The sequence below is a fragment of the Castor canadensis genome, chromosome 8 (assembly GCF_047511655.1).
Source record: "Castor canadensis chromosome 8, mCasCan1.hap1v2, whole genome shotgun sequence".
Classification (NCBI taxonomy): domain Eukaryota; kingdom Metazoa; phylum Chordata; class Mammalia; order Rodentia; family Castoridae; genus Castor; species Castor canadensis.
The window spans coordinates 76,355,336-76,380,231 of NC_133393.1; the positions used below are offsets into that span (position 1 = coordinate 76,355,336).

General features: G+C 39.5%; 1 protein-coding gene across 1 annotated transcript in view; it reads right to left on the minus strand.

Annotated features, from left to right (window-relative positions):
* The window catches only part of Cpne8 (copine 8), a 225,147-nt gene extending 200,535 nt beyond the window's left edge, over positions 1–24,612 (minus strand). Inside the window, exon 1 of the mRNA XM_074083117.1 lies at positions 24,191–24,612. Coding sequence (XP_073939218.1) covers positions 24,191–24,327 — 137 coding nt within the window. The 5' untranslated portion in view covers positions 24,328–24,612. The remainder of the gene's footprint in view (positions 1–24,190) is intronic.
* Between the last annotated feature and the right edge of the window lie 284 nt (positions 24,613–24,896).

Genomic DNA, 24,896 nt, shown 5'->3' on the forward strand with positions numbered 1-24,896 from the left:
TAAGAAGGGCTGGAGGAGTGGTTCAAATGGTAGAACGCCTGCCTATAGCAAGCATGAGGCCCTGAGTTCAAACCCAAGTACCACCAAGGAAGGAAGGAAGGAAGGAAAGAAAACTTGGAGAAAACTAGTCACCAAAAAAAAAAAAAAACTGATTAAAAAGACCAGCTTGCAATAATCAGTATTGTGAACAATGAAGTAAAGCTGGCATAGAGAATCATGCATAGTACAATCGTCAAATCACAGATTTAGTAATCATCTGTTCGCCACCCAATGCTTTGTAACCTAAACTTCCTCTTCTTTTCAACACGTATTTAAAAAGAAAAAAAAAAAAAAGATGATATGCCACAGAGAGCTGCCTGAGGACTAAATGAGTTAGTAAATAAAAAGCCCTTCAAACACCATCCAACACAGAGTAAAAGTAGAAGTATCTAGGAGAAGAGGCAAGCAGAACAATGCAGGGACTGACATGGGCTAAGGCTCATGGGGTTGATGGGTAATGCTGCCCCTCCAAGTTCCTATTCTCCCCCATGAAATTTAAAAAAAGGCAGAGCCCCCTGGAAAAAGGAATGTTTGTGATTTCTTTGTGAAATGGTTCCAATGGCCCCAGCAGGGGTCCTGTGAAAAGAAAACACAATAGGAGCCCCCAGTGAAATCTCTCCTCTGAAGAGTATGGAGCTAAGAGTGAAATTTCAGGTGAAAAGACAAGGCTCTGACCCAGAGTATCTGTAACCTGAAACAGGGCAGTGTAGGCCACAAAGCTAAAAATCTGTGAATATGTAGATTGAAAGAACTGACACTGTGTGGAGACTCTTTACAAAGAGAAATCTCCTGATTGAGAACAACCCTGGAGGAGCCACAGACACAGAGAGATCTGGCAAATCAAGAGATTAACACCAAGAGCCAGGAGCATCAGCACAGGGACAGCAGGCAGCAAGACCATGTGCCAGTCTCTGCAGCAACCTAAATCACTGCCCTTCCCAGTGCCTGTCAACAGGACACTAGCACAGAGCAGCAGGGAGGGCTTCCTGGATGCAGGAAAGGAAGAGGGTTTACTGAGGTCACAGCTGAGGTCATGCACTTGTTGGTGCTATCCAGGCAGAGGGCGCCTGGCTGGCTAAGAGGAAAACAGATTCTGGTATTACTAGCTGGAGTGAAATCCCAACAACCACAACAACAACAACAAAAATCTGGACTTCTGTCTTAACCAACACAACATAACATGGATTTGAATGGAATATGCTATGTCAATATAAATACATATATATTACATACAGAAATGTGCATAGAGATATCAACTGCCATCCTTGGGTGGGAAACTTAGGGGGACGTGTACTTTCTTTTTTGTTCTTTTCAACACAGGATTTTTTTTTTTGCCCTATATTTTTACAGCAACTTTTCTAAAAAGTGTAGCTTTTTTATAGAGCCTTCACTATCTTCATGGCATGATTCACTGCTTCCCAACTATTTCAGTTGCAAATATAAAAACAAGAGTTCCTCGCCAAGTAACAGGAACTTTCAAAAGATTTTATTGATATTACATCACGCCTAGAAGTCATGAACAAAAACACAGAAAGTTAAATCACTTAGTGGAATTCTCATCGCTGCTAATGTATGAAGGAAGCTACAATGTAAAACTATGTTTCTAGCTCTAAACTTTTGCTCTGCTCCTTAATGTATTTCCCTAATTAGGTTACAGCACTTGAAATTGTGTATCATCATTTTTTTCAGCCCCTTTTCCTGTCTACTCTCAAAGCAGTAAAAATATTTCAGCTCCCTTGCTAACAACTAAGTCGGCAAGGAGTTTCCACATATTTTACACAATTAGCTACATTAGTGGTCTGTCTGGATTTATTGCTTCTCTTAGAGTCAATGCACAAAGCATGATTGATCCAACAAGCAAGTGCTGACAACTGTGATTGGTCCACAAATCACCATGAAGTGGAAAGATAAAGGCCAACACTACTTCATTCAACGCCAGCTCAGATGTCTCAGCCTTCCAGGCACTCCCAAACTATGTTGATCACATGAATAGGTTTCCTAGCTTAGTGTTTATCTATCACTGTGGAGCAGTATGTTGTTCCCTGAAAGTGGAAACATCACACGTCTTCAAGCTCAACATGCTAACATTTCAAAAGAAAATCTTTATACTCAAATTGCCATGAGTTAGTTGCCTTCAGGATTCATCAATCAATGTACAGGGTGTGCCAATGAGAACTATAACAGCCTATAAGGGAGGCTGGATTGGCAGGGTTCTTTTTTCTCCTCCAGAATTTTAAACACTATCTTTTGTAATTTGTTTGAATTGTTGAATAATTCAAATGTGTCAAAGAGCAATTTAAGCTTCACAGACTCAACAACAGAGCTTAAACAGAAGAAGGAATTAGCCAGACGCAGTGGTTCACATTTGTAATCTCAGCTACACAGGAGGCTAAGATTGAGAGGATCGTGGTTCTAGGATAGCATGGACAAAAAATTCGTGAAACCCCATTTCAACCAATGGCTGGGCTCAGTGGTATGTGTCTACCATTCCAGCTATGAGAAGCACAAATAGGAGAGTTGAGGTCCAGGCTGACTGGGGCATAAAAGCAGAACATAAAAAAATAACTGAAGCAAAAAGGACTGGGGTATGACTCAAGTGGTAGAGCACCTACCTAGCAAGCACAAGGCCCTGAGTTCAAACCATAATACCACGAAAAAAAAAAGAATTAATCTGACATGAGAAATTGTATGTAAGCATAAATGATTTGCTAAGACAGGAAGATGAAATAATTTGCTAATATTCACTTGACATCCTCATTACAGGTGACTAGACCAGAAATGTGTTACTCACTCAAAAGCACTCATGTAGACAAAATAACCAAATAAACAAACAGACATAAAAATAAAGCCTCAGTTGCAACTATGAACCCCTGGCTACATACAGCTCTATGAATCCCGAAATATAACTGAATGAAACAGGCATAGGAAATGGCTTACCTATGCCTCCATCTTCCTTCCTTTATACAACTCATTTTTTAACTCAAGTTGATGATGTGCTCTTTTCCTGGCCTGTATTCCTTCCTTAATGGATCTCATTCATCTGGGATGCTATCTTTCCCTTTCTTTAACTATACACTGAATAAATAATGATCAAGCACTTTCTATATGCAAGACACTGGACTAGAAACTAGATGGGATAAGACTGTCATAAGACACAGTTCCTATCCTATGAGAGTCTGATACTCTTAAATGTTTACTCAACAAGCACTAAGTTACTGAGTGCCAGAAAAAGGATTTGGTGTTAGAGACTGTGATATGAACACATAGGCTCCCGGCCCTAGATTATTTATATGTTGTTGAGGGGACAAATTTATAAACAAATGTGTGCAGTAAAATGTTGCATGTGTACAATAAAATCATTACAGATTAGTGCCAGGCATGGTGGTTCCCATCTGTAATTTCAGCTACTCAGGCGGCTGAGATTGGGAGGATTGCCAATTCTGAGGCCAGTCTTGGTTAAAAAAAAAAAAATGAGCGAGACCCTATGTCAATCACTAAGGCCGATGTGGTGGCACATGGCTGTGATCCCACTTATGAGGAGGCACAGGTAAGAGGATGTGTCCAAGACAAGCCCCAGACAAAACTGAAATCCTATGGGGAATTGGGGGATACTAAAACCAAAAACAATTTTTTTAAGTTGGAAGTCTGCTTCAATTACAAGAGTACTTAAGTGTGAGATCCTGAGTTTAAAGCCTAGTGCCACCAAAAAAAAATTAAAAAAAAAAAAGATTTGGAAGATCCATATTTCATAGGCAATAAAAGGAATCTGAATAAGTAAGAGAATATAATAGTATTATGGCATTTGCCCTTTTGAGTGAGCCTCTAACCAGCCCAGTATGCAGAATTCTTGTCTGGCTTAGCCAGACAAGATGAGAGAGTGTAAGAGTCGAGGAACTTGCACCTTGTTTTCTGCAAGAAACTGTCCTGGTCCAGGCCAGCCTAATACTCAACCACATTAAAGAGAGAGACAGAAGAGACAGGAGGTAAGGGCTTGAGGCTCAAATGACAGAAATTTTACTAAGACACTGAGGACAAAAAGAAAATGATGGGGAGGACTTAGTCCTTTGCAGGAACAAAGCAGAATTTTCAACAGTGCCCATGTGAAGTTTCTGATGACACTCCTGTTGAGAAGAGTAAGTTTAGACCATTTTTCCAAATGAAAATGACACAATCACACAATAACTGAATTTTAAAAGTCATAGCATGGTCAGTGTGCACTGGAACTTCATCAGTCATCACCACCATGCATTAAACTAATTCATCTATTTACTGTCCTCATTGAAACAAAGTGACTTTTCCTAACTTTATAGTTACAACTATTAATGAGGTTTGTGCCTCTGAACAGAGTTGATGAATCAGGCCTGACAACAGTTTAGGCTAAATATAATCAATTGAGCACTTAGATACGCTTAGAAACATTACACAGGATATCACACATGAAAATTCTACCAATTCTCTCTCTCTCTTTCTCTCTCTTTCTCTTTCTCTCTCTCTCTTTTTGCCTAGTATTCATTCTAGATTAAGCAAATCATTGGTCAGTATTTAGAAAATACCGTGTCCTTCTAAAATTAAATTTGCTGTCCTTAGAGACCATGTAAGTTAATTCACAACTATCTGTTTCTCATTTCTTCACAAATGAAATTTTGTTGAATGTTGTATTAACTGAGTAAGGTTGAAAAATTATGTTTTTATTAAATTGTCCTGGTATGATGAGTCATTTTAATGCTCTTCCTATGTGTAAAAATTAATATTTTAAAGCTATAAACATACTGAAATTTGTAGCTACCCAGCTTCATTTCTCCAATGTGTCCATCAAGTAGCAAACATTTACTACATTGAAAAAGTTTTTAAAGTAAAACACAAAGTTAGATTTTATGATAATTTGTGCTAAAGCAAACAGGTAATTCTAAAGTTGGTTGAGGAGACAGACATACAAAAATCTAAAGGGTTTAAGTCAGAGTAAAATAAAAATACATGAAACATGGTATTAATTTCAGTTATGGAGATCTAGTAAAACATCTTGAGTTGTGAGGTTGGCTCTGATAGTAACAGAGGATGGAAGGAACTGGAAGGAGGCTTCCAGTACCAATGATGGTAGGAAATGGGAATGGTCATAAGATGGTGGGGAGTTAACAAGAGCTCCAGCTTGGCTGCAGCATGAATGCCTGAGAGGAGACTGGAAAGGGATGCCTGGGCAGGAGAAGGAAGTCCCCAGAAGTTTAGGTTATGGGGTTTGGTGCTTGGACTTCATTCTGTGAATAAAGAGGAAACACTGAGAGTTTCTGCAAGAGGAAAATCAGACATCCCAACCTTTGCTTAGGAAGCTAACTGCACAGCATTTAAACAGTTAACAAGTTAATTCTAGAGTCACAGAGAATAATTAAGACAAGTTTTGGGGGTTGTTTTATTTTTATTTTTGAGATAGGGCCTCACTATGTAGCACAAGCTGGCCTTAAATTTGCTATACAACCCAAGCAGGCCATGAACATGCAATCCCCCTGACTCAGCCTCCCGAGTGCTTTGATGACAGTTGTGTGCTGTCCTGGGCAGTTTAAAAGAATATTTTAATAGTCTGGGGGGGAAATAATGACTATTTCCTGAACCACATTGGAAACAACAAAAATGTTTCTACTTCTGCTACAAACACTGCAGTCTCAGCAACTGAGAAGCTCATTTAAAAAGAAGGAGCTGAAACTGCTGGTGACATTTATAAAATACAGCAAGTCAAGAGTTATAAAAACAGAGAACAAACAGTATGCATGCCACATCATATTGGTTTAAATGATTTCCACAGTCAGCTCTCCCACAAAGCTCTGTGATCCCCTCTGAATCCTTTCAGACACAAGCCCAAGCACTCAGTAATAGTTCATCAGAGTTAGTACACAACATTGAGCCCATTTGACATGTCTAAACTCTATTTGCCATAGAGACATAAAGGGCAAAATAAATAAACAGTAGCATATTATAAAATTAAATTGCCAGACAGGAACAAATATTTATTAATATCAAACACTGTTCATTTCCAAGGTGAACAAAGCTAGCTATATGTTCCTGTTGAGAGGAAAAACTAGAACAGGAACAACAGAACTTGATATCCCTTTGCAAAAATACTGAATAAAATGAGGACTTTGAAATAACAAGGGGTTGGAGCTAGAAGTAACCTACCATAATATTCTTTTTAAAATTCTCAGACACTAGAACTAGGGCCTAAATGCTCAGAACAATACACGGTTACACAAAAGCTTAAGAGTCCATGTCTAGACAACCATGTTTAGCAAGCAGGTCAACAAAGTTATACTGCGGTGAGGGAAACTGAGGTTTTCCAAATATATGTTAATATTGCACTTTTAGGGAAAGTACTCCTTAAAGTACTTTAGGGAAAGTATTCACTGACTTTTTTTATCAAAAAAAACCTCCAGACCAGGCATAGTAGTGCACACCTGTACAGAATCCTACAACTTGGGAGCAGGAAGCAGGAGGATCTTGAGTTCAAGGCTAGCCTGGGATACACCAGACCTTTATCTCAAAAAACAAAAACAATAACAAAAAAAAAAAAAATTCAAGATAATAAATAACTTTCCATAATCCTGAAGTTATTCATTAAATAGTAGTATATTTCATTTTTCATGTATGTATTACTTGAAAATTTTTTGTTATTAAAAATTATAACTATCATTTAATAATCAGAGGAAATGTTTCTTTAAAAGACAATCTAAACAAATGTTTTGAGACATGAAACATCCTTATTTTTTGTTTGTTTTATTTAGACATAAATTACCACCACCTGCTTTAGCTAATTTGCAAATGGGCATTGACAATCACAAGACTGCCTAAATTAGAGCATGTCTACATTTTATTTTATGGGCCTATTTCTCTACCACAGATTTATAAACTCCAAGTGACATCACAGATCATCTGGCCAGGAACCCAACCCATAGGAACTAAGACCCAGAGAAGAGGCATGACTGAAACACCACAAAGCCAGGGTTAGAAGGCAATCTCAGGGGTCTTGCACTACCCTTTGCTGAAGTATTGCACAAGGAGAAAAGGCAACATAAATGACAATCCAATGACAAAGAAATTGAAACTATGTAATTATAAGACAAACCTTGAGTTGAAAGCAACTATCTTTGAGGTAGTATATTTCAAACTTCTCTCAAAACTATTTTTAAATTATTTTATTTAAATTACCTCCCAAGAGGAAAATTCACTAATAAGTTAAGAGTATGTCTCTAGAGAATTCCAAGATGGCGGCTAGAGGTAGGAAGCAGAAAGCGAGCCTCCTATAGTGAAATCTTGGAGAGACGCTGGAGACACACTTTGCAGGCATAATCACCGAGAAAAGGCATAACTTTGACTCCTCCACAACTCCAGCCGGCGCAGAGAATCTCCACTTCACGTTAAACGGAGAACCGAGGAGGCCCCAGGGGCCGCCAGTGGCCGGCGCCCAGACGGCTTGGGAAGACGCGGACCAGGTGAGCTTCGCGGTACCGCGGTTCCCCCACAGACAAGCCTGGGCCAGAGCAGCATAGCCCCCTGGACAGACTGACCTCCACCCGGGAAAAAAGAGAAACTGAGTACTAAGCAATAAGAACAGTTAAGACACGCTGGAAAGAGGGTGGGGCGCCCTGAACGCTGAAGATTGGGGGAAGGGAATCCTTCCCGGGACTGTAAATAAACAAGCCGGGTGGGCGGAGAGGCTCTGGCGGGAGCGGGGCGCGCGCCCAGCAACCAGGAGCGGGGACGCTTGTGAGAGGAGGGAAGACCCACTTCCCACGTGAACTGTAAATAAACACGCAGGCCTGACAACGCGGGGCAGTGTCGCCTTTCCCAGTGCTTGGAAAGGGAAAAGCCTGTAGCAGAGGCCCCCGCACAGGAGAACTCTGAGCAAACAAAGCCTGTGGGACCAGGTGAGTGCTAGCTCACCCCAGAGATCTGCATAAATAACGCCGCCAGCTACAGGCTGAGAGCAGCAGGCAGGCAAGCCACAGTTGCAGATACCATTCTCAGAACGGCCTCCAGACGCTTTTTTTTCTTTTTCTCCCTACCTTTGATGAGAGAACAACCGAATTACACCTGCAAGCCGAAAAACTTACTGAAACTGTATTGCATTTGAACTGGGGACACTTGGTGGGGCTTTTTTTTTTTTTTTTCTGTGTGTGTGTGAGTGTAGTTTTGTTCTATTTTATTTTTCCCCTTTGATGAGACAACTACAGAACAACATCTGAGGCACCAACTCCAGGACTGGAGATTGAGACGGACATCCAAATTATTAAGACTGAAATTGCATTGCATATAAACTTGGAAGTTTTTTGGTTTTTTGGTTTTTTTTGTTTTTTTTAATTTTCTATTTTCCATTTTATTTTAATTCATTTTATAAATAGATATTACTTTCATATACTTATTTTTTATTTTTTTATCTTTGATTTTCAATCCTCTCTCTGTCACTCTATTGTCTGTTCAGCTTACTGTCGATTAGTACACTAACACTCCCTGTTTATACCTTTGAAACTCTCTTGTCTGATACCTTGTTCTGCTTTCTCCCTCTTGTCTGTATATTTGTTTTCCCCTTTTCTTTAACTTCTTGCTTTCCATCTCAGCTCACTCTTCCATTCTCAATATTACCATTGTTATTATTACAAGCTAGAAAATACTTAATTACACACAGTACAGGGACAGTAACAACACCAAGGACAATGACAGGAAGACAGAAAAAACAAGGAAACCAGTTTCCCCACAGCAAAAAATTAGTACAGGAACCAGAGGGGAATGAAGAGAACAGAAACTCAGAGCCAGACTCCAACAAAATGAAGATAAACTATGCCAAAGGACCCAATGAAGCCTACAAGAATAATTTAAAAGAAGACATACTACAAGTACTCAATGAGAATTTTATAGAGATGATACTGGATAGGGTCAACCAAAATGTACAGGAGACACTCAAGAAATTCCAAGACAATAAAAATAGAGAATTTGAAAAAGCAAAAGAAGAAATAAAGGAAACCATAGAAGCACTGTATAAACACCAAAGTGAAAGAGAGAACACAATGAATAAATGGATAAATGAACTCAGGACAAAAATAGACAACAATAAAGAAGAAAACAGCCAGGATATGGAAAACCTCAGAAAAAAGAACGAAACAGAACTGCAAAACAAAACGGAAGGCCAATCCAGCAGAATAGAACAAACAGAAGACAGAATCTCAGAACTTGAAGATGAAATGGTAATTAAAGGAAAAACTGAAGAACTACTAATTAAACAACTCAAGACCTGTGAAAAGAAAATGCAAGAACTCACTGACTCCATCAAAAGACCAAACTTGAGAATCATGGGCATCGAAGAAGGAGAAGAGGTGCAAGCGAAGGGAATGCGTAATATATTCAACAAAATAATAACGGAAAATTTCCCAAATCTAGAGAAAGATATTCCCATACAAATGCAAGAGGCCTCCAGGACACCAAACAGACCAGATCAAAATAGAACTACTCCACGACATATCATCATTAAAACAACAAGTTCAGAAACTAAGGAAAGAATATTGAAGGCTGCAAGAGAGAAAAAACAAGTAACATACAAAGGTAAACCCATCAAAATCACAGCAGACTTCTCAACAGAAACATTAAAAGCAAGAAGAGCGTGGGGTGAGATCTTCCGGGCACTGAATGAAAATAACTTCAACCCCAGGATACTCTACCCAGCAAAGCTATCATTCAAAATAGATGGAGCAATAAAAGTCTTCCATGATAAGCAGAAACTAAAACAATATGTGACCACAAAGCCACCATTACAAAAGATTCTGCAAGGGATCCTGCACACAGAAAGTGACACCCAACTTAACCATGAAAAGGCAGGCAGCACCAAACCACAGGATAAGAAAAAGCAAGACAGTAGAGAGTAACATCAAGTTAGGTACACACAATCAAACCTTCAAACAACTAAGACAACTAAATGGCAGGAATCACCACATACCTATCAGTACTAACACTTAATGTTAACGGACTTAATTCATCCATCAAAAGACACTGTTTGACAAAATGGATTAAAAAAAGAAGATCCAACAATTTGTTGCTTACAGGAGACTCATCTCACCGACAGAAATAAGCATATGCTTAGGATGAAAGGCTGGAAGAAGATTTACCAAGCCAATGGCCCCCGAAAACAAGCAGGAGTAGCAATACTTATCTCTGACAAAGTAGACTTCAAACCTACATTGATCAAACGAGATAAAGAAGGACATTCCATACTAATAAAAGGGGAAATAGACCAAAAGGAAATAATAATCATCAATCTGTACGCACCCAATGTCAACGCACCCAATTTCATCAAACATACCCTGAAAGACCTAAAAGCATATATAAACGCCAACACAGTGGTTGTGGGAGACTTTAACACTCCATTATCATCAATAGATAGGTCATCCAAACAAAAACTCAATAAAGAAATCCAAGATCTAAAATATGCAATAGATCAAGTGGACCTAGTAGATGTCTACAGAACATTTCATCCAACCTCTACACAATATACATTCTTCTCAGCAGCCCATGGAACCTTCTCCAAAATAGATCATATCCTAGGGCACAAAGCAAGCCTCAGCAAATATAAGAAAATAGAAATAATACCATGCATACTATCTGACCACAATGCAGTAAAAGTAGAACTCAACAACAAAAGTAAAGACAAAAAACATGCAAACAGCTGGAAACTAAATAACTCATTACTTAATGAAGAATGGATCATCAATGCAATAAAAGAGGAAATTAAAAAGTTCCTAGAAGTCAATGAAAATGAAAACACAACCTACCGGAACCTATGGGACACAGCTAAGGCAGTCTTGAGAGGAAAGTTTATAGCCATGAGTGCATATATTAAAAAGATTGAAAGATCCCAAATCAATGACCTGATGATACATCTCAAACTCCTAGAAAAACAAGAACAAGCAAACCCCAAAACAAATAGAAGGAGAGAAATAATAAAAATAAGAGCTGAAATCAACGAAATAGAAACCAAAAAAACCATACAAAGAATTAATGAAACAAAAAGTTGGTTCTTTGAAAAAATAAACAAGATCGATAGACCCCTGGCAAACCTGACTAAAATGAGGAGAGAAAAAACCCAAATTAGTAGAATTAGGAATGCAAAAGGGGAGATAACAACAAACACCATGGAAGTCCAGGAAATCATCAGAGACTACTTTGAGAACCTATATGCAAATAAATTTGAAAATCTTAAAGAAATGGACAGATTTCTAGATACATATGATCATCCAAAACTGAACCAAGAGGAAATTAATCACCTGAATAGACCTATAACACAAAATGAAATTGAAGCAGCAATCAAGAGTCTCCCCAAAAAGAAAAGTCCAGGACCTGATGGATTCTCTGCTGAATTCTATCAGACCTTTAAAGAAGAACTGATACCAACCCTCCTTAAACTGTTCCATGAAATAGAAAGGGAAGGAAAACTGCCAAACACATTTTATGAAGCCACTATTACACTTATCCCAAAACCAGGCAAAGACACCTCCAAAAAGGAGAACTATAGGCCAATCTCCTTAATGAACATTGATGCAAAAATCCTCAACAAAATAATGGCAAATCGAATTCAGCAACACATCAAAAAGATTATTCACCACGACCAGGTAGGCTTCATCCCAGGGATGCAGGGGTGGTTCAACATACGAAAATCAATAAACGTAATAAACCACATTAACAGAAGCAAAGACAAAAACCACTTGATCATCTCAATAGATGCAGAAAAAGCCTTTGATAAGATCCAACATCATTTCATGATAAAAGCTCTAAGAAAACTAGGAATAGAAGGAAAGTTCCTCAACATTATAAAAGCTATATATGACAAACCTACAGCCAGCATTATACTTAACGGAGAAAAATTGAAACCATTCCCTCTAAAATCAGGAACCAGACAAGGATGCCCACTATCTCCACTCCTATTCAACATAGTACTGGAATTCCTAGCCAGAGCAATTAGGCAAGAAGAAGGAATAAAAGGAATATAAATAGGTAAAGAAACTGTCAAAATATCCCTATTTGCAGACGACATGATCCTATACCTTAAAGACCCAAAAAACTCTACTCAGAAGCTTCTAGACATCATCAATAGCTACAGCAAGGTAGCAGGATATAAAATCAACATAGAAAAATCATTAGCATTTCTATACACTAACAATGAGCAAACGGAAAAAGAATGTATAAAAACAATTCCATTTACAATAGCCTCAAAAAAAATCAAATACCTAGGTGTAAACCTAACAAAAGATGTGAAAGACCTCTACAAGGAAAACTATACACTTCTGAAGAAAGAGATTGAGGAAGACTATAGAAAGTGGAGAGATCTCCCATGCTCATGGATTGGTAGAATCAACATAGTAAAAATGTCTATACTCCCAAAAGTAATCTACATGTTTAATGCAATTCCCATCAAAATTCCAATGACATTCATCAAAGAGATTGAAAAATCTACTGTTAAATTTATATGGAAACACAAGAGGCCACGAATAGCCAAGGCAATACTCAGTCAAAAGAACAATGCAGGAGGTATCACAATACCTGACTTCAAACTATATTACAAAGCAATAATAATAAAAACAGCATGGTACTGGCACAAAAACAGACATGAAGACCAGTGGAACAGAATAGAGGATCCAGATATGAAGCCACACAACTATAAGCAACTTATCTTTGACAAAGGAGCTAAAAATATACGATGGAGAAATAGCAGCCTCTTCAACAAAAACTGCTGGGAAAACTGGTTAGCAGTCTGCAAAAAACTGAAACTAGATCCATGTATATCACCCTATACCAAGATTAACTCAAAATGGATCAAGGATCTTAATATCAGACCCCAAACTCTTAAGTTGATACAAGAAAGAGTAGGAAATACTCTGGAGTTAGTAGGTATAGGTAAGAACTTTCTCAATGAAACCCCAGCAGCACAGCAACTAAGAGATAGCATAGATAAATGGGACCTCATAAAGCTAAAAAGCTTCTGTTCATCAAAAGAAATGGTCTCTAAACTGAAGAGAACACCCACAGAGTGGGAGAAAATATTTGCCAATTGTACATCAGACAAAGGACTGATAACCAGAATATACAGGGAACTTAAAAAACTAAATTCTCCCAAAACTAATGAACCAATAAAGAAATGGGCAAGTGAACTAAACAGAACTTTCTCAAAAGAAGAAATTCAAATGGCCAGAAAACACATGAAAAAATGCTCACCATCTCTAGCAATAAAGGAAATGCAAATTAAAACCACACTAAGATTCCACCTCACCCCTGTTAGAATAGCCATCATCAGCAACACCACCAACAACAGGTGTTGGCGAGGATGCGGGGAAAAAGGAACCCTCTTACACTGTTGGTGGGAATGTAGACTAGTACAACCACTCTGGAAAAAAATTTGGAGGCTACTTAAAAAGCTGGACATCGATCTACCATTTGATCCAGCAATACCACTCTTGGGGATATACCCAAAAGACTGTTAACTCCAGAGGCACCTGCACATCCATGTTTATTGTGGCACTATTCACAATAGCCAAGTTATGGAAACAGCCAAGATGCCCCAGCACTGACGAATGGATTAAGAAAATGTGGTATCTATACACAATGGAATTTTATGCAGCCATGAAGAAGAACGAAATGTTATCATTCGCTGGTAAATGGATGGAATTGGAGAACATCATTCTGAGTGAGGTTAGCCTGGCTCAAAAAAACCAAAAATCGTATGTTCTCCCTCATATGTGGACATTAGATCAAGGGCAAACACAACAAGGGGATTGGACTATGAGCACATGATAAAAGCGAGAGCACACAAGGGAGGGGTGAGGATAGGTAAGACACCTAAAAAACTAGCTAGCATTTGTTGCCCTTAATGCAGAGAAACTAAAGCAGATACCTTAAAGCAACTGAGGCCAATAGGAAAAGGGGACCAGGAACTAGAGAAAAGGTTAGATTAAAAAGAATTAACCTAGAAGGTAACACCCATGCACAGGACATCAATGTGAGTCAATGCCCTGTATAGCTATCCTTATCTCAACCAGCAAAACCCCTTGTTCCTTCCTATTATTGCTTATACTCTCTCTACAACAAAATTAGAGATAAGGGCAAAATAGTTTCTGCTGGGTATTGAGGGGGGGAGCGGGAGGGGGTGGAGTGGGTGGTAAGGGAGGGGGTGGGGGCAGAGGGGAGAAATAAACCAAGCCTTGTATGCACATATGAATAATAAAAGAAAAATGAAAAAAAAAAAAGAAAGAAAAACCAAAAAAAAAAAAAAAAAAGAGTATGTCTCTATTTTCAAAAGTCTACAAAGAGGCTTTGAATGGAACACTGACATAAAAATCAGTTCTTATCAACTTTCTAGTATCTCTACTTCCACAATTAATTTGGGAGTGAGAATATCATGGTTAAGTCAGATAGCAAACAAAGTCTAAAATAGTAGGTAATTTTGATAATCAAAGTTATTAGTGTTGATCTCATGTCTCTCTTCTCTCTCTCTCTCTCTTTCTCCCTCTCTTCCTCACTCACACTAACACACATTCTCTCATACTCTTTGCTTATTGCTATAAAACATGAAAACCTACTAAACACATTCAAGGAGAATGACTCTGTTGCTTTCAATTACCCAGAAAGCCATGAAGAATGTGGTATTCCCTTTATAAGGGCACGTTTAGATAAAGGAGGCTTGTAGGAATGTCCACAGAGTTATATGCATGGAGATGAAAGAAAGCAAGAATCTGTCAGCTGTGAAAAACAACTTCATTTCTCAAAATAATGATAAAGCCACTATTATGCTAACAAGTCCAGCAGATGTGTTGGTTTCAAACAGTTATGGCAATTACAATCATACCTCTGGTTCATTATACTCGCTGATATTTGAGATAATTTTTAATAAACTTAATGTGTCACTTTTACTTATTTTACATATATGTGTAGAGAGAGAGAGCAAGCAGCTAATTAGCAAGGTAAAAAACACTGACTTTTACAAACATGTCATAATTCAGATAGTTCATAATAGGCTCACATTTTCAATAGCTAAATAATTATTTTATTTACATGGAATTTCAAGTTTGTTGTGAAGTGTGATTCCAGAATTAAGTATTGAAAAAAAAAACCTAGCAAGTTAAATGGTGACTTCGCATTATTATGGAAGCAGGGGACTGAAAATTACAGGACCTAAGGTCAATTTTCAACTCCATTGGCGAGTCTGAATGTCACATAATCAATTCAATTAATTTTTCCTCACCTTTCATTTGTCCAAACCACCACCTTTCTCCTGGATTCAGCTTTCATCTCACCCTGCCTGCTGACTTCTATTTAAATAGTCCTCTCATTATTTAATTTCTCACAGCTTCATTAGGTAACTCAGTGTCAGAAGAAAGAGAAGAATCAATACTTGGAAATTAAACATCAAGTTGTTAACATCTATGCCACTCCTTTGAACTGCTCTACTCACAGCTCTCATCAATAAGGGACACAAAAGAATTCCCTATTTCCTCTCCCTCCAGAAATATTTCCTTTGTGATAAGATTGATAGTAACTCTTATAATTGTGTCTCCCAGGTTTGCAGTGTCTTTTCAGCTAAGTATCAACACATTGATGGTGATAAGAAAGAGCCCCACACTCAAGATTGAAATAAAAAGTTTGTGGAAGAGTGACAGAGTTATGGCTAGAGCTCAAGTGTTAGATACACACAGAGTAAGAACCCAGTTACAAGACATGTGTCTTAAACTAAATTATTTAAGCTCTCTGAATCTCAATCTCCTCACCTGTAAAATGGGACATAGCACCACCTGTTTTACAGAGCTTGTTGTAAGGACTGAGAGAATGAACCCATGGTAAATGCTTTACACAATATCTGACACAGAGGTAGATTTTAATGTCAATTTAAATACAATATATAGCAAACATGAAAAGCTTTTGTTTTTCTTGGTTTCATTAGTACAGCTTATATTTGAATTTCTTTCTCAGGGATAATCAATGATATTTAACTAATGGCTTCCTGAGAATGTTTCTAGCATTATCCTTCATGGAATAAACTCAACAAAATACCACACAAGTGGAAAAGCAATGTTTATAGTAAATGTTCCTGGCTGAAGAGGCATAAACACTGTCAGCTGTCATAAGTTTCCAAATAGTAAGATACTGTGAGGCAGTGAACATTGGCTTTGGGGCAAGGCAACTTTTAAATGTATTTAATTTTATTAGTGCCAATAAATGCTTGCCCTCCTAACCTATGATGTCATCTATTCTAATCCCTGCTTTATCACATATCCAAAAAAAAAAAGAGCAATCTTCAAGTAGTAGAGCATCTGCCTAGAAAACATGAGGTCCTGAGTTCAAACTCCAGTATCACAAAAAAATAAATAAATAAAAAGATTTTAAGAAAGAGCAATCTTAAATGTCAATCCACTGATTATATGGGTCACATACAAGAATGTGCTAGAATGTTGTTTGTTTCTAAAGCTTTGCTATTATGGTAGACTACCTACCGCCTGCCTACCTGTCAAATCCCACTAGGTCCACATGTCTGTGCATCGTGCAGGAGATGGGGGTAGAGAATGGAATTTGTAGAACCCAAGTATACATTTCCAAAATCACATTACTCTGATCGCTGATTATTCAGCCTGGGATTTAAGGTACTGTCTTTAACATGTAGCTTGATAACCACTACATTATCATTATGTTTCTGTGACTCCCCAAACTGGCTGCCAATTTTTCCAAAGTACAAGTACCCTCTTCTGCATTGCTTGTATGCCAGACAGTAAAATATTCATGTGAAACTTTGAGAAGATAAGCAACCATCAAGCATTGTTTCGGTGACAGGCACAGTGCTGGGTACTACACAATTTACTATATTTACTTGTCCAACAACCTTGAAAATTTGGTTTTTAAATCATTTCCATGTTACTGATTAAGGAATGAGATTGCAAAAGTCAAAATAAGTTACCCAAAATAACATTCAAAATGGGGATAAAAATGGAATGTAAAGACATCTGCCTGACTTCTAATTTCATTTCTTGTTGCTATTCTCCACTGCTCCCAATTCTCATTATTCTCTAAATGCAACCTTCTTATGGGATAAAAATTTTTAGAAAGGTATAGCCAGTAAGTTCGCTTTTATTCTGCTTATTTAAAGAGAAATAAGGGGGAAATAACCAAAACAAGCTATTATAAGCCCCTTGAGAAGATAGCTTCAGGAAAACTTCAGCTCTAGAAAACTATCCCGCAAAAAAAAAATCATGAAATGTTGTTAAATGTCTGTGAATAAGAATACTCGGTTTTAGCACTGTTTTCGATAGCAACTCTTTGAAATAAAATTTGGAAAATAATTGATAAGTTAAATAAGATAGTATATCCATATAACAGAATACTGCACAGATATGGGAGGTTATCAAAGATTACTGGCAGCAACATATTCATAACTTATTATTAAGTGAAAAGTATACCACATACATTGTATAACATATACAATTATATTTTATATCATATATCTAGTAGTAATACAATATTACATTAATATACATTGTATATATAAACAAGGGACTATAAATGCAATGTTAGGCAGGGGTCATGAATTCACTTGCTCATAGTTTGATGGAAGAGTAGGTGATTCCTATTTTTGTATTACATCCTTTTGTAACTGGTAGGTGCTTAATTAATGGGACAATACTTTAACTCATTTACATGTTTTAATTTACTTAGCCCCGAAAGTGAATATAAGAGTGAGGGGCTATTACCAGCCCTGCTTTATAGATGAGGAAATTAAGGAACTTTCCTCGATTTCACAGCTAGTAAATGGTAGCACTGAATCCACACCCATGTTCTAAGAAAAACCACTCTAATAAGCAAGTGTAACTATTACAGACTAGGCTAACAATGGCAAAAAACTACTGTGAGAACTGATGTCTTCCATGCTTTAGGTAAACTCAAACAGAAGACAAAGTTTCTGCCCACTGCATTTCAAATAACACCACCAAAGGAGCAAGGCTACACTGCCCTCTACCTAGGAACCCTGCTTTGTGAATTGCTTCTTAAACCGACTTTCTCCACATGTCAGGGCTGTTTTAGAACACTCTCCTGTCCCAAATGCTAACAAATGAACAGTCAAAAACATTAGCGTCACAATGCAAGGTACTTCTCTGGAAGGATGTACCTGAACAATGCCCACATTGAGACTTCAAAGTTACAGTTCAGAAATGCTCCAGGTACAGATTTTCCTGTGAAAATCTAGAGCTAAGACAAACCCAAATATAACATTAAAAAAAAAAAAAAAAAAAAACATGGAGTGACCACAGTGTTGAACCACAAGATCTCATGAACTACAGGGCCTGAAAAGTGAGATGTTACTGCATAGGATAACTGCGCCCTCAGCTTACCTGTCATGTGCCCCTTTGATGTCCGACATGCTTTCTAATATCCCCAGCTCATAATAACATAACTTATCAATTAGCAACATCTTCGAAAAGGTAAAGACTATCGAAGACATGAACCAATGTGGACTGGGGTAGAGCCCCAATTGTGGCATTCAAAGGCTTGGATTTTCTTTCACCACAGATATTTACAACAGTACAGATATGTGCTTCAAACTGAGCCAGTTCCCCATGGAACAGTCACATCCACTCTCTTGAAATCTGAATTTGCTTTCAAGGTTGCTAAGTTCAGCACTACGTGTAACTTGAAGTATAACTCCTAAACTTGCAAAGCATGGGATGAAGATACACTAAACAACAAAAATTTTACATGTTTAAAGGAAGAGAATAAAGTGGGGAGAGGACCCCATGAAAAGGACAACAAGAAAGTAAACCACAAGGTTTCAGTTGACTTCCTGTTCTATTCAAAATGTGCTTCCTGTCACAACCTTTCATGGATTCTAAAACCACACAATCCCACATATTCCAGAAAAGACGTAAGTCCAGGGACAGTGCTAAAATTGACCCCACTACTCCTAATAGTGACAGTCTAACAACATTATGGACTGAATGTCTGTGTCCTCTTCAAGTTCATAGGTTGAAACCCTAACGCTCATCGTGATTACAGAAAGGGGTGAGGTCTTTAGAAGGTCATTAGATCATGCAGATGGAGTCTTCATGACTCCATCTTATAAAAGGGACCCCAAAGAGTGCTCTTATCCTCTTTGCTCCTGCAAGACAGCAAAAGGTATGCAGTCTGGAAGAGTGCCCTCACCCAAACCCAACAGTGCCAACCCCCTGATCTCAGGTTTCCACTCTCAAGAACGGTGAGAAATAAATTTCTGTTGCTAGTAAACTACTCCTGTTCCTCAATATAGAAGCCCAAGCTGATCAAGACAAGCAGCAGTAATTCTCCTTGTACAATTCTTTACCTTTGCGAAGGCCAATGAACAGTGTTATGCAGGGCTCACGAAAGCCTTCCTCAAGCCCATTTAAGCTAGCTTCACCACACCATCAAAAAGCATCCCCCAACACTTCTGTAGGTGAGTATTGCCAACTCAGGTCAAGAAACTACAGTCATGGAGCCATTTATTCATCAACTCAGAACATTTAAATTTTTAGTGTGCATAACCAACACATGGTAAACTTCTTAGAAGTCCAGATTCCAAGGCCCTACTCCCAGAGAATTATTTTTGCAGTACTGGGATTTGAACTCAAGAAACTGCACTTGTTAGGCAAGCACTCTACTACTTGAGCCATGTCCCAGACATTTTGCTTTCTTCTTCTTTTTTTTTTTTTTTTTTTGGAGGGTGGGTGGGACTGGGATGAAAATTCAGTATTTTGCACTTGCAAACCAGGTGGTCTACAGCTTGAGCCACACTTCCAGTCCATGTTGGTTACTTTCGAGATGGAGGTCTCAAAAACTATTTACCCAGGCTGTCCTCAAACTGGTATCCTCCTGATCTTGACCTCTCAAGTAGCTAGGAATACAGGCAGGAGTCATAGCTAAATGATTTAAGTCATTTTTTTTGGATAGGATCTGGCATCAGATCCTACAGCCAGCCTTGGACAGTGATTCACCTACTTACACCTCTTGTGTCGGTGGGATTACACATATGAGCCACCTCACTTAGCTTATTGGTTGAGGTGACTTGCTAACTCTTTTGCCTGGGCTGGCCTCAAACCATAATCCTCCCACTCTGTCTCCTGAGTATCTGGAATTACCATTCTCAGAGATTTTGTTTCAGCAGATCTGTTGTGGGGCCCAGGACACTCCCCTCGACACACACACACATACACCAGATGATTCCACTGGAGAACTACGTCATCAAATATGTTCCATATTTGATACATATTCCCTGCCAACTGAGAATACATGACCATGAAAGAGACATGTGATATACCTATGATCCTGGAACATAGCAGTTGCTTTGAGAGTACAAAAAAAAAATCCAGTTTGGGAGAGGGTCCAAGACAGAAGATGATGTTTGACAAGTCTTGAAAAATGATTACAATATAATTAGAAGAGAAGAGGGGACACTGAGGCACAGTGCAGCATGTGCTTAGCCACAGAGGCATAGGGTTTGAGTTTGTCCCTCCAGGATCATCACACATGCTTTGGAAATGTACCTCTTATTCATACTTGGTAGCCATATTTACCTGGTGTGGGGTCTTGGCATATAGCAAGCATTGTATTGGACTATATTCAGATACACAGTTCATGTGACGTTTGATGGGAGAAGAAGCAAGAGAGTTTATGTCCAGGACTGACTTTTAGAATGCCTAGCACAAAGATTCCACTTCTTTTCACATTAGTGCTTAAAAATTAGTATTACCACCATTGTGGAGTACTGCTATACAAGGAATGCCACTTAATAGCTAACACACACAGTCAAGAAATATGCAATACTCTCACTGCTTTTATAATCAATAAGCCAATTTCTCAGAGAAAATGACAAAGATCCCTGAAATAATGAAACAAACCAAGGCTCAGGGAAAAGCAGGTGAGAACTATAAATTATTTTTCCCACTGGTTTTACCTCATTTTCAGAATCAAATGGGAAAGTTATTTTATCTCTCTAAGGTTGTATCATTTCAGTGATAGACAAGTTCAGTTAATTAGGTAACCTAATTAACTTTAAAATCTACAAATTGTTTTAGTAAAGAAAAGCAAATAGTTAACAGATAGAACAGGGAAGTCAAAAAGTAAGAGCTTTGAACTAGATAAATACAACCCAAAGAATGCACTTATCACCACTCTCATGTGCCAAGTTTACAGCCACTACAAAACCACCATCCATATGCTCTGTTAATTCTCCAATCCTTGTCTTCTGCCACAGCCCCATCTCCTTCCTCTTTGTGATATATTCTAAGCACCTTATTCCACAATGAGCCCCTCCCTGATCATACATGAAACTTGCTTTTAGATTTAATCCTAGGTTACCACATCTTCTATAATGTTTTATCTGCCAACCAGATTGTACATTTTTTAATAAAAGAACTTATCTTGCATTTCTCAGGAGCATGGCACAATTCTAGACATATAAAAGACACACAAAAACTTGATGAATGAAGAGAAGTATATTTAGCTCCAAGCTTCAATTGTTGATCCTTCTCACCTCCCCCAAAGAGAAGATGAAGCTTGTGATGAGAGACAGTGAATAGAGGCTATGAAAAGGGGTCTTACCCTCAGTGATTTGAAGTATCAGCAAATTATCAGAGCTCTCTGATACAGTAAGGCAAGGGATTTCTTGCTTTGCTTGCCCATGGTGAGGCTGACAGGCCTGGGATTGTGACTTGTTGCTAAGTAAAATTCCTTCAATCATAGGCACTTTATCCACATCAAAGAAGACAGAGAATGAGGGAACAAATATGTCAATGCTGATTCTATCCTTGTTTTCTTTAATTTGTTAAAGTTCAAATAGAGTACTTACAGAATTTTGTAACTGAGCCATATCTGATAAATTTGCTCAATAAATGCTATTTCCTGTATTATAATAATAGCTAACATTTTGAGAATATTCTTTCGGTTTTATACATTTTGCAAGAGCTATTGTCACATCGTTGTATTAAACTCTGATAACATCTCATCGAAAGTAAATGCCACAATTATCCTCATTTTCAGAAATGAAGCAACTTAGACAGATTAAATAACAACTGACTCCTAGGAAATAAGAATAAGTTGCAAAGCCAGAACTTGTACTCAGGTCTCTGATGCTAAAGCCCAAACTACATGAAATCCAATCCTCAACAGCATAAAAATAAGATTAATCCACCTTAAAGCACTAATTTGGAAAGTTAATTATGTTTCTATTTGCCCAAAAGATGCTTTCTATATCAAAATTACCAAGAACCTAAACAATAAATTGAGTTAGGGGCAACTGAGTAGTCTCACAAGAGTTCTTGACACTAAGTGCTGGGTTCCCTTTCAGATTTTCCTACTTGAGAATTTAAAAATTAAAAACAATGTATCAAAGCAATGGTGCAAAACACAGCTGGAGAAGGGCATCTCCAGGTCTGAGGTAGCAAGCTGAAACAAACTGGCTTAAGCCAATGGACCTCCAGATCCATCATAGCCATAGTAAACAAGCCTCAAAGAAAGAGGTGGGGGGAGGGCATGGAGCCACATGGAAACACTATCGGCAAAATGACCAGCTAAAGTATACTTTCCCCATCATCCTTAATGAGCATTAGGTCATTCAGATTTGATTTACAACCTTCTTTCCACCAACAGGCCACATGTCATCCAGGACACAGCAGGATATTGAACACAGAATAAGAACTCTAGAAAATACTGTTCTTGTAGGACATCTGGCTAGCCATTATCCTTATATATCACTAACCTCCTTCTAGCATTCAAAACTAGCTTCAGAGAAAAGAAAAAAGGCCTAGATATGGTCTAAAAAGAGTTTTCCATAGAGCTTCCCCTGTCCTATTGACACAAAGAAATCTCAGGCAGCCCTAAAAACACTGACCCCAATAAGGCAAGAGCTTACTGTTAGCTGTCATTATCAGCAGCATCATTTTCATAGTCTGAGGTCAGCCTCCAGAGAGGGAGTAATCATATGATATCATCTCAGAGATAGCTAAAGGTTATCCCCTGCCCACAAATAACACTGCTGCTGAGGGGTGCTAGTGCATGAATTTCCAAGAAAAACATTCACTCCTTTGGCTTTAGGGTAGTGTTTCAAAAATCAAGGTTTTTATGGCATTTGAAACTTCAGGGCTTATTTGCATCAAAGATTGCAATAGATCTATTAATCTATTGTTTAATAGATTCCTTTAAGGCAAGTTTTCCTAAGGTAAGGAAGGATTTGGAGGAATTAAGACTATCTTAGGGAGGAAATGGTTAAATGAGGAGTTTTCCAGAGAGAAAGATGGAAATACACAAACAAGGAGGTGGGTGCCTGAGTTGATATTATAATCCACAAATTCTCTCTCTCCTTCCTTTGCCATGATAATTTAATACAGTCTGCCCATCTCCTTCTCAAAAATCTTCTGATATAGCAGTTATGCTGCTTTATTTACGGGGAAACTGACCCTACTGAATGTCAGGGAAAGGAGTTCGAAATTTACAGTCCTTGAGCAGGTTGAGTTTTAAAGCACTCAAATGTGTCGACCAGCAGGTGACTTCTCTGATCATAGGTAAGGCATAGGTGCCTCTGCCAGGAATGTTGAAACTAAAATCTCTACCAGGCCCAAAGGGAGAAGCCGGAAAGGGTGGCGGGGTGAGGAAGTTGGGAAGCTCCAAAAAGTGGGTGGGGAGGAAACTGCTGAGCCCGAGCCAAGGGCAGCAATCGCAGGTCTGCACTCGCCTAGCAGAGGAAGTCCCGGGCCACTGCGTGCAGCGGTCTCGAGCGCTCTTGGCAGTGCTGTCCCCTTCGCTTCCCATCCTCGCAGATTTGGGAAGTAAAAGGGCAGGAAAAGTGGGCGGCGGCCAGGGTTCCCGTAGCTGAGTCACAGCTCAGCCAACTTTTACAGCATTTCCCAGAAAGAAAACAAAAAGTCTCGGTCCTGGAGCCCATCCCTCGTTCCTAATTCCTGCTCCCCTTCTCGGTATCACTTAACCGCCGGGGAAGGTGAGGCGATGACTTGAGCCCACAACTGGGGTATTCCCCGACTCATCACACAACTTCTCACCCGCGCAAAGGCTCGTGGTACGCGGAGCGCTAGCCAAGTGCTGCCCAGCCCGCAGATGGGAGGGGAAAGGGCTGCGTCCTCACCTGCAGGACACGGACACCTCTACGCGCGTGGCCGGGATGGCCGCGCTCAGCTGGTTCAAGTCCCCAATGCCCGCAGTGCTGGTGTAGCGGCTGTCCATCTTGAACGGAGGCGCCGTGGACTTGTCCGGCGCCCACATCCGGAGCTCGGGCAGACTGAGGGCGCGCTAGGAGCCCAGCTCCCGACAGACGGGGATGGGGGAGGAGGGTGGAGGCAGAGGAAGGAGGCGGAGGCAGCGCGCGCGGGAAGGGGAGGGAGGAGGCGGACCTCCGCGCCAGCCGCCTGGGGACCGCGAGCCAGTCCCGGAGAGGCCGGTGCTGCCGGGGAAGTGGGCAGGGGACTCTGCGACCCACTCCCGGCGCTGGGGGTGCCGCCTGGCCCAGTACGTGGATGCAGGCGCACTCCTCTGCCGTCCAGCGGGGTGAGCCCCTCCCGCTCCGCCTGGGGTTTGCTTTTTGTCTCCGCCTCCGCACACTCACACCCGCCCCCTGTGCCGCGACTCCTGTCAATCAGGTGTGGCCCGGAATGCCATGCAGTTCCCTCGCTGCAGGTGTGGGAACCTCTGCCGTTTCCTAACTCCCCCCAATTTTAAGTAAGTGCACCTCTCCGCACCCCTCACTGGTCCTCACCTCTCCCTCCAAGCCCACCATGGTACTTCCCATTGTAACCTCTCAGATGAGTCAGGTCCCCACTTCCGAACTGCTCACT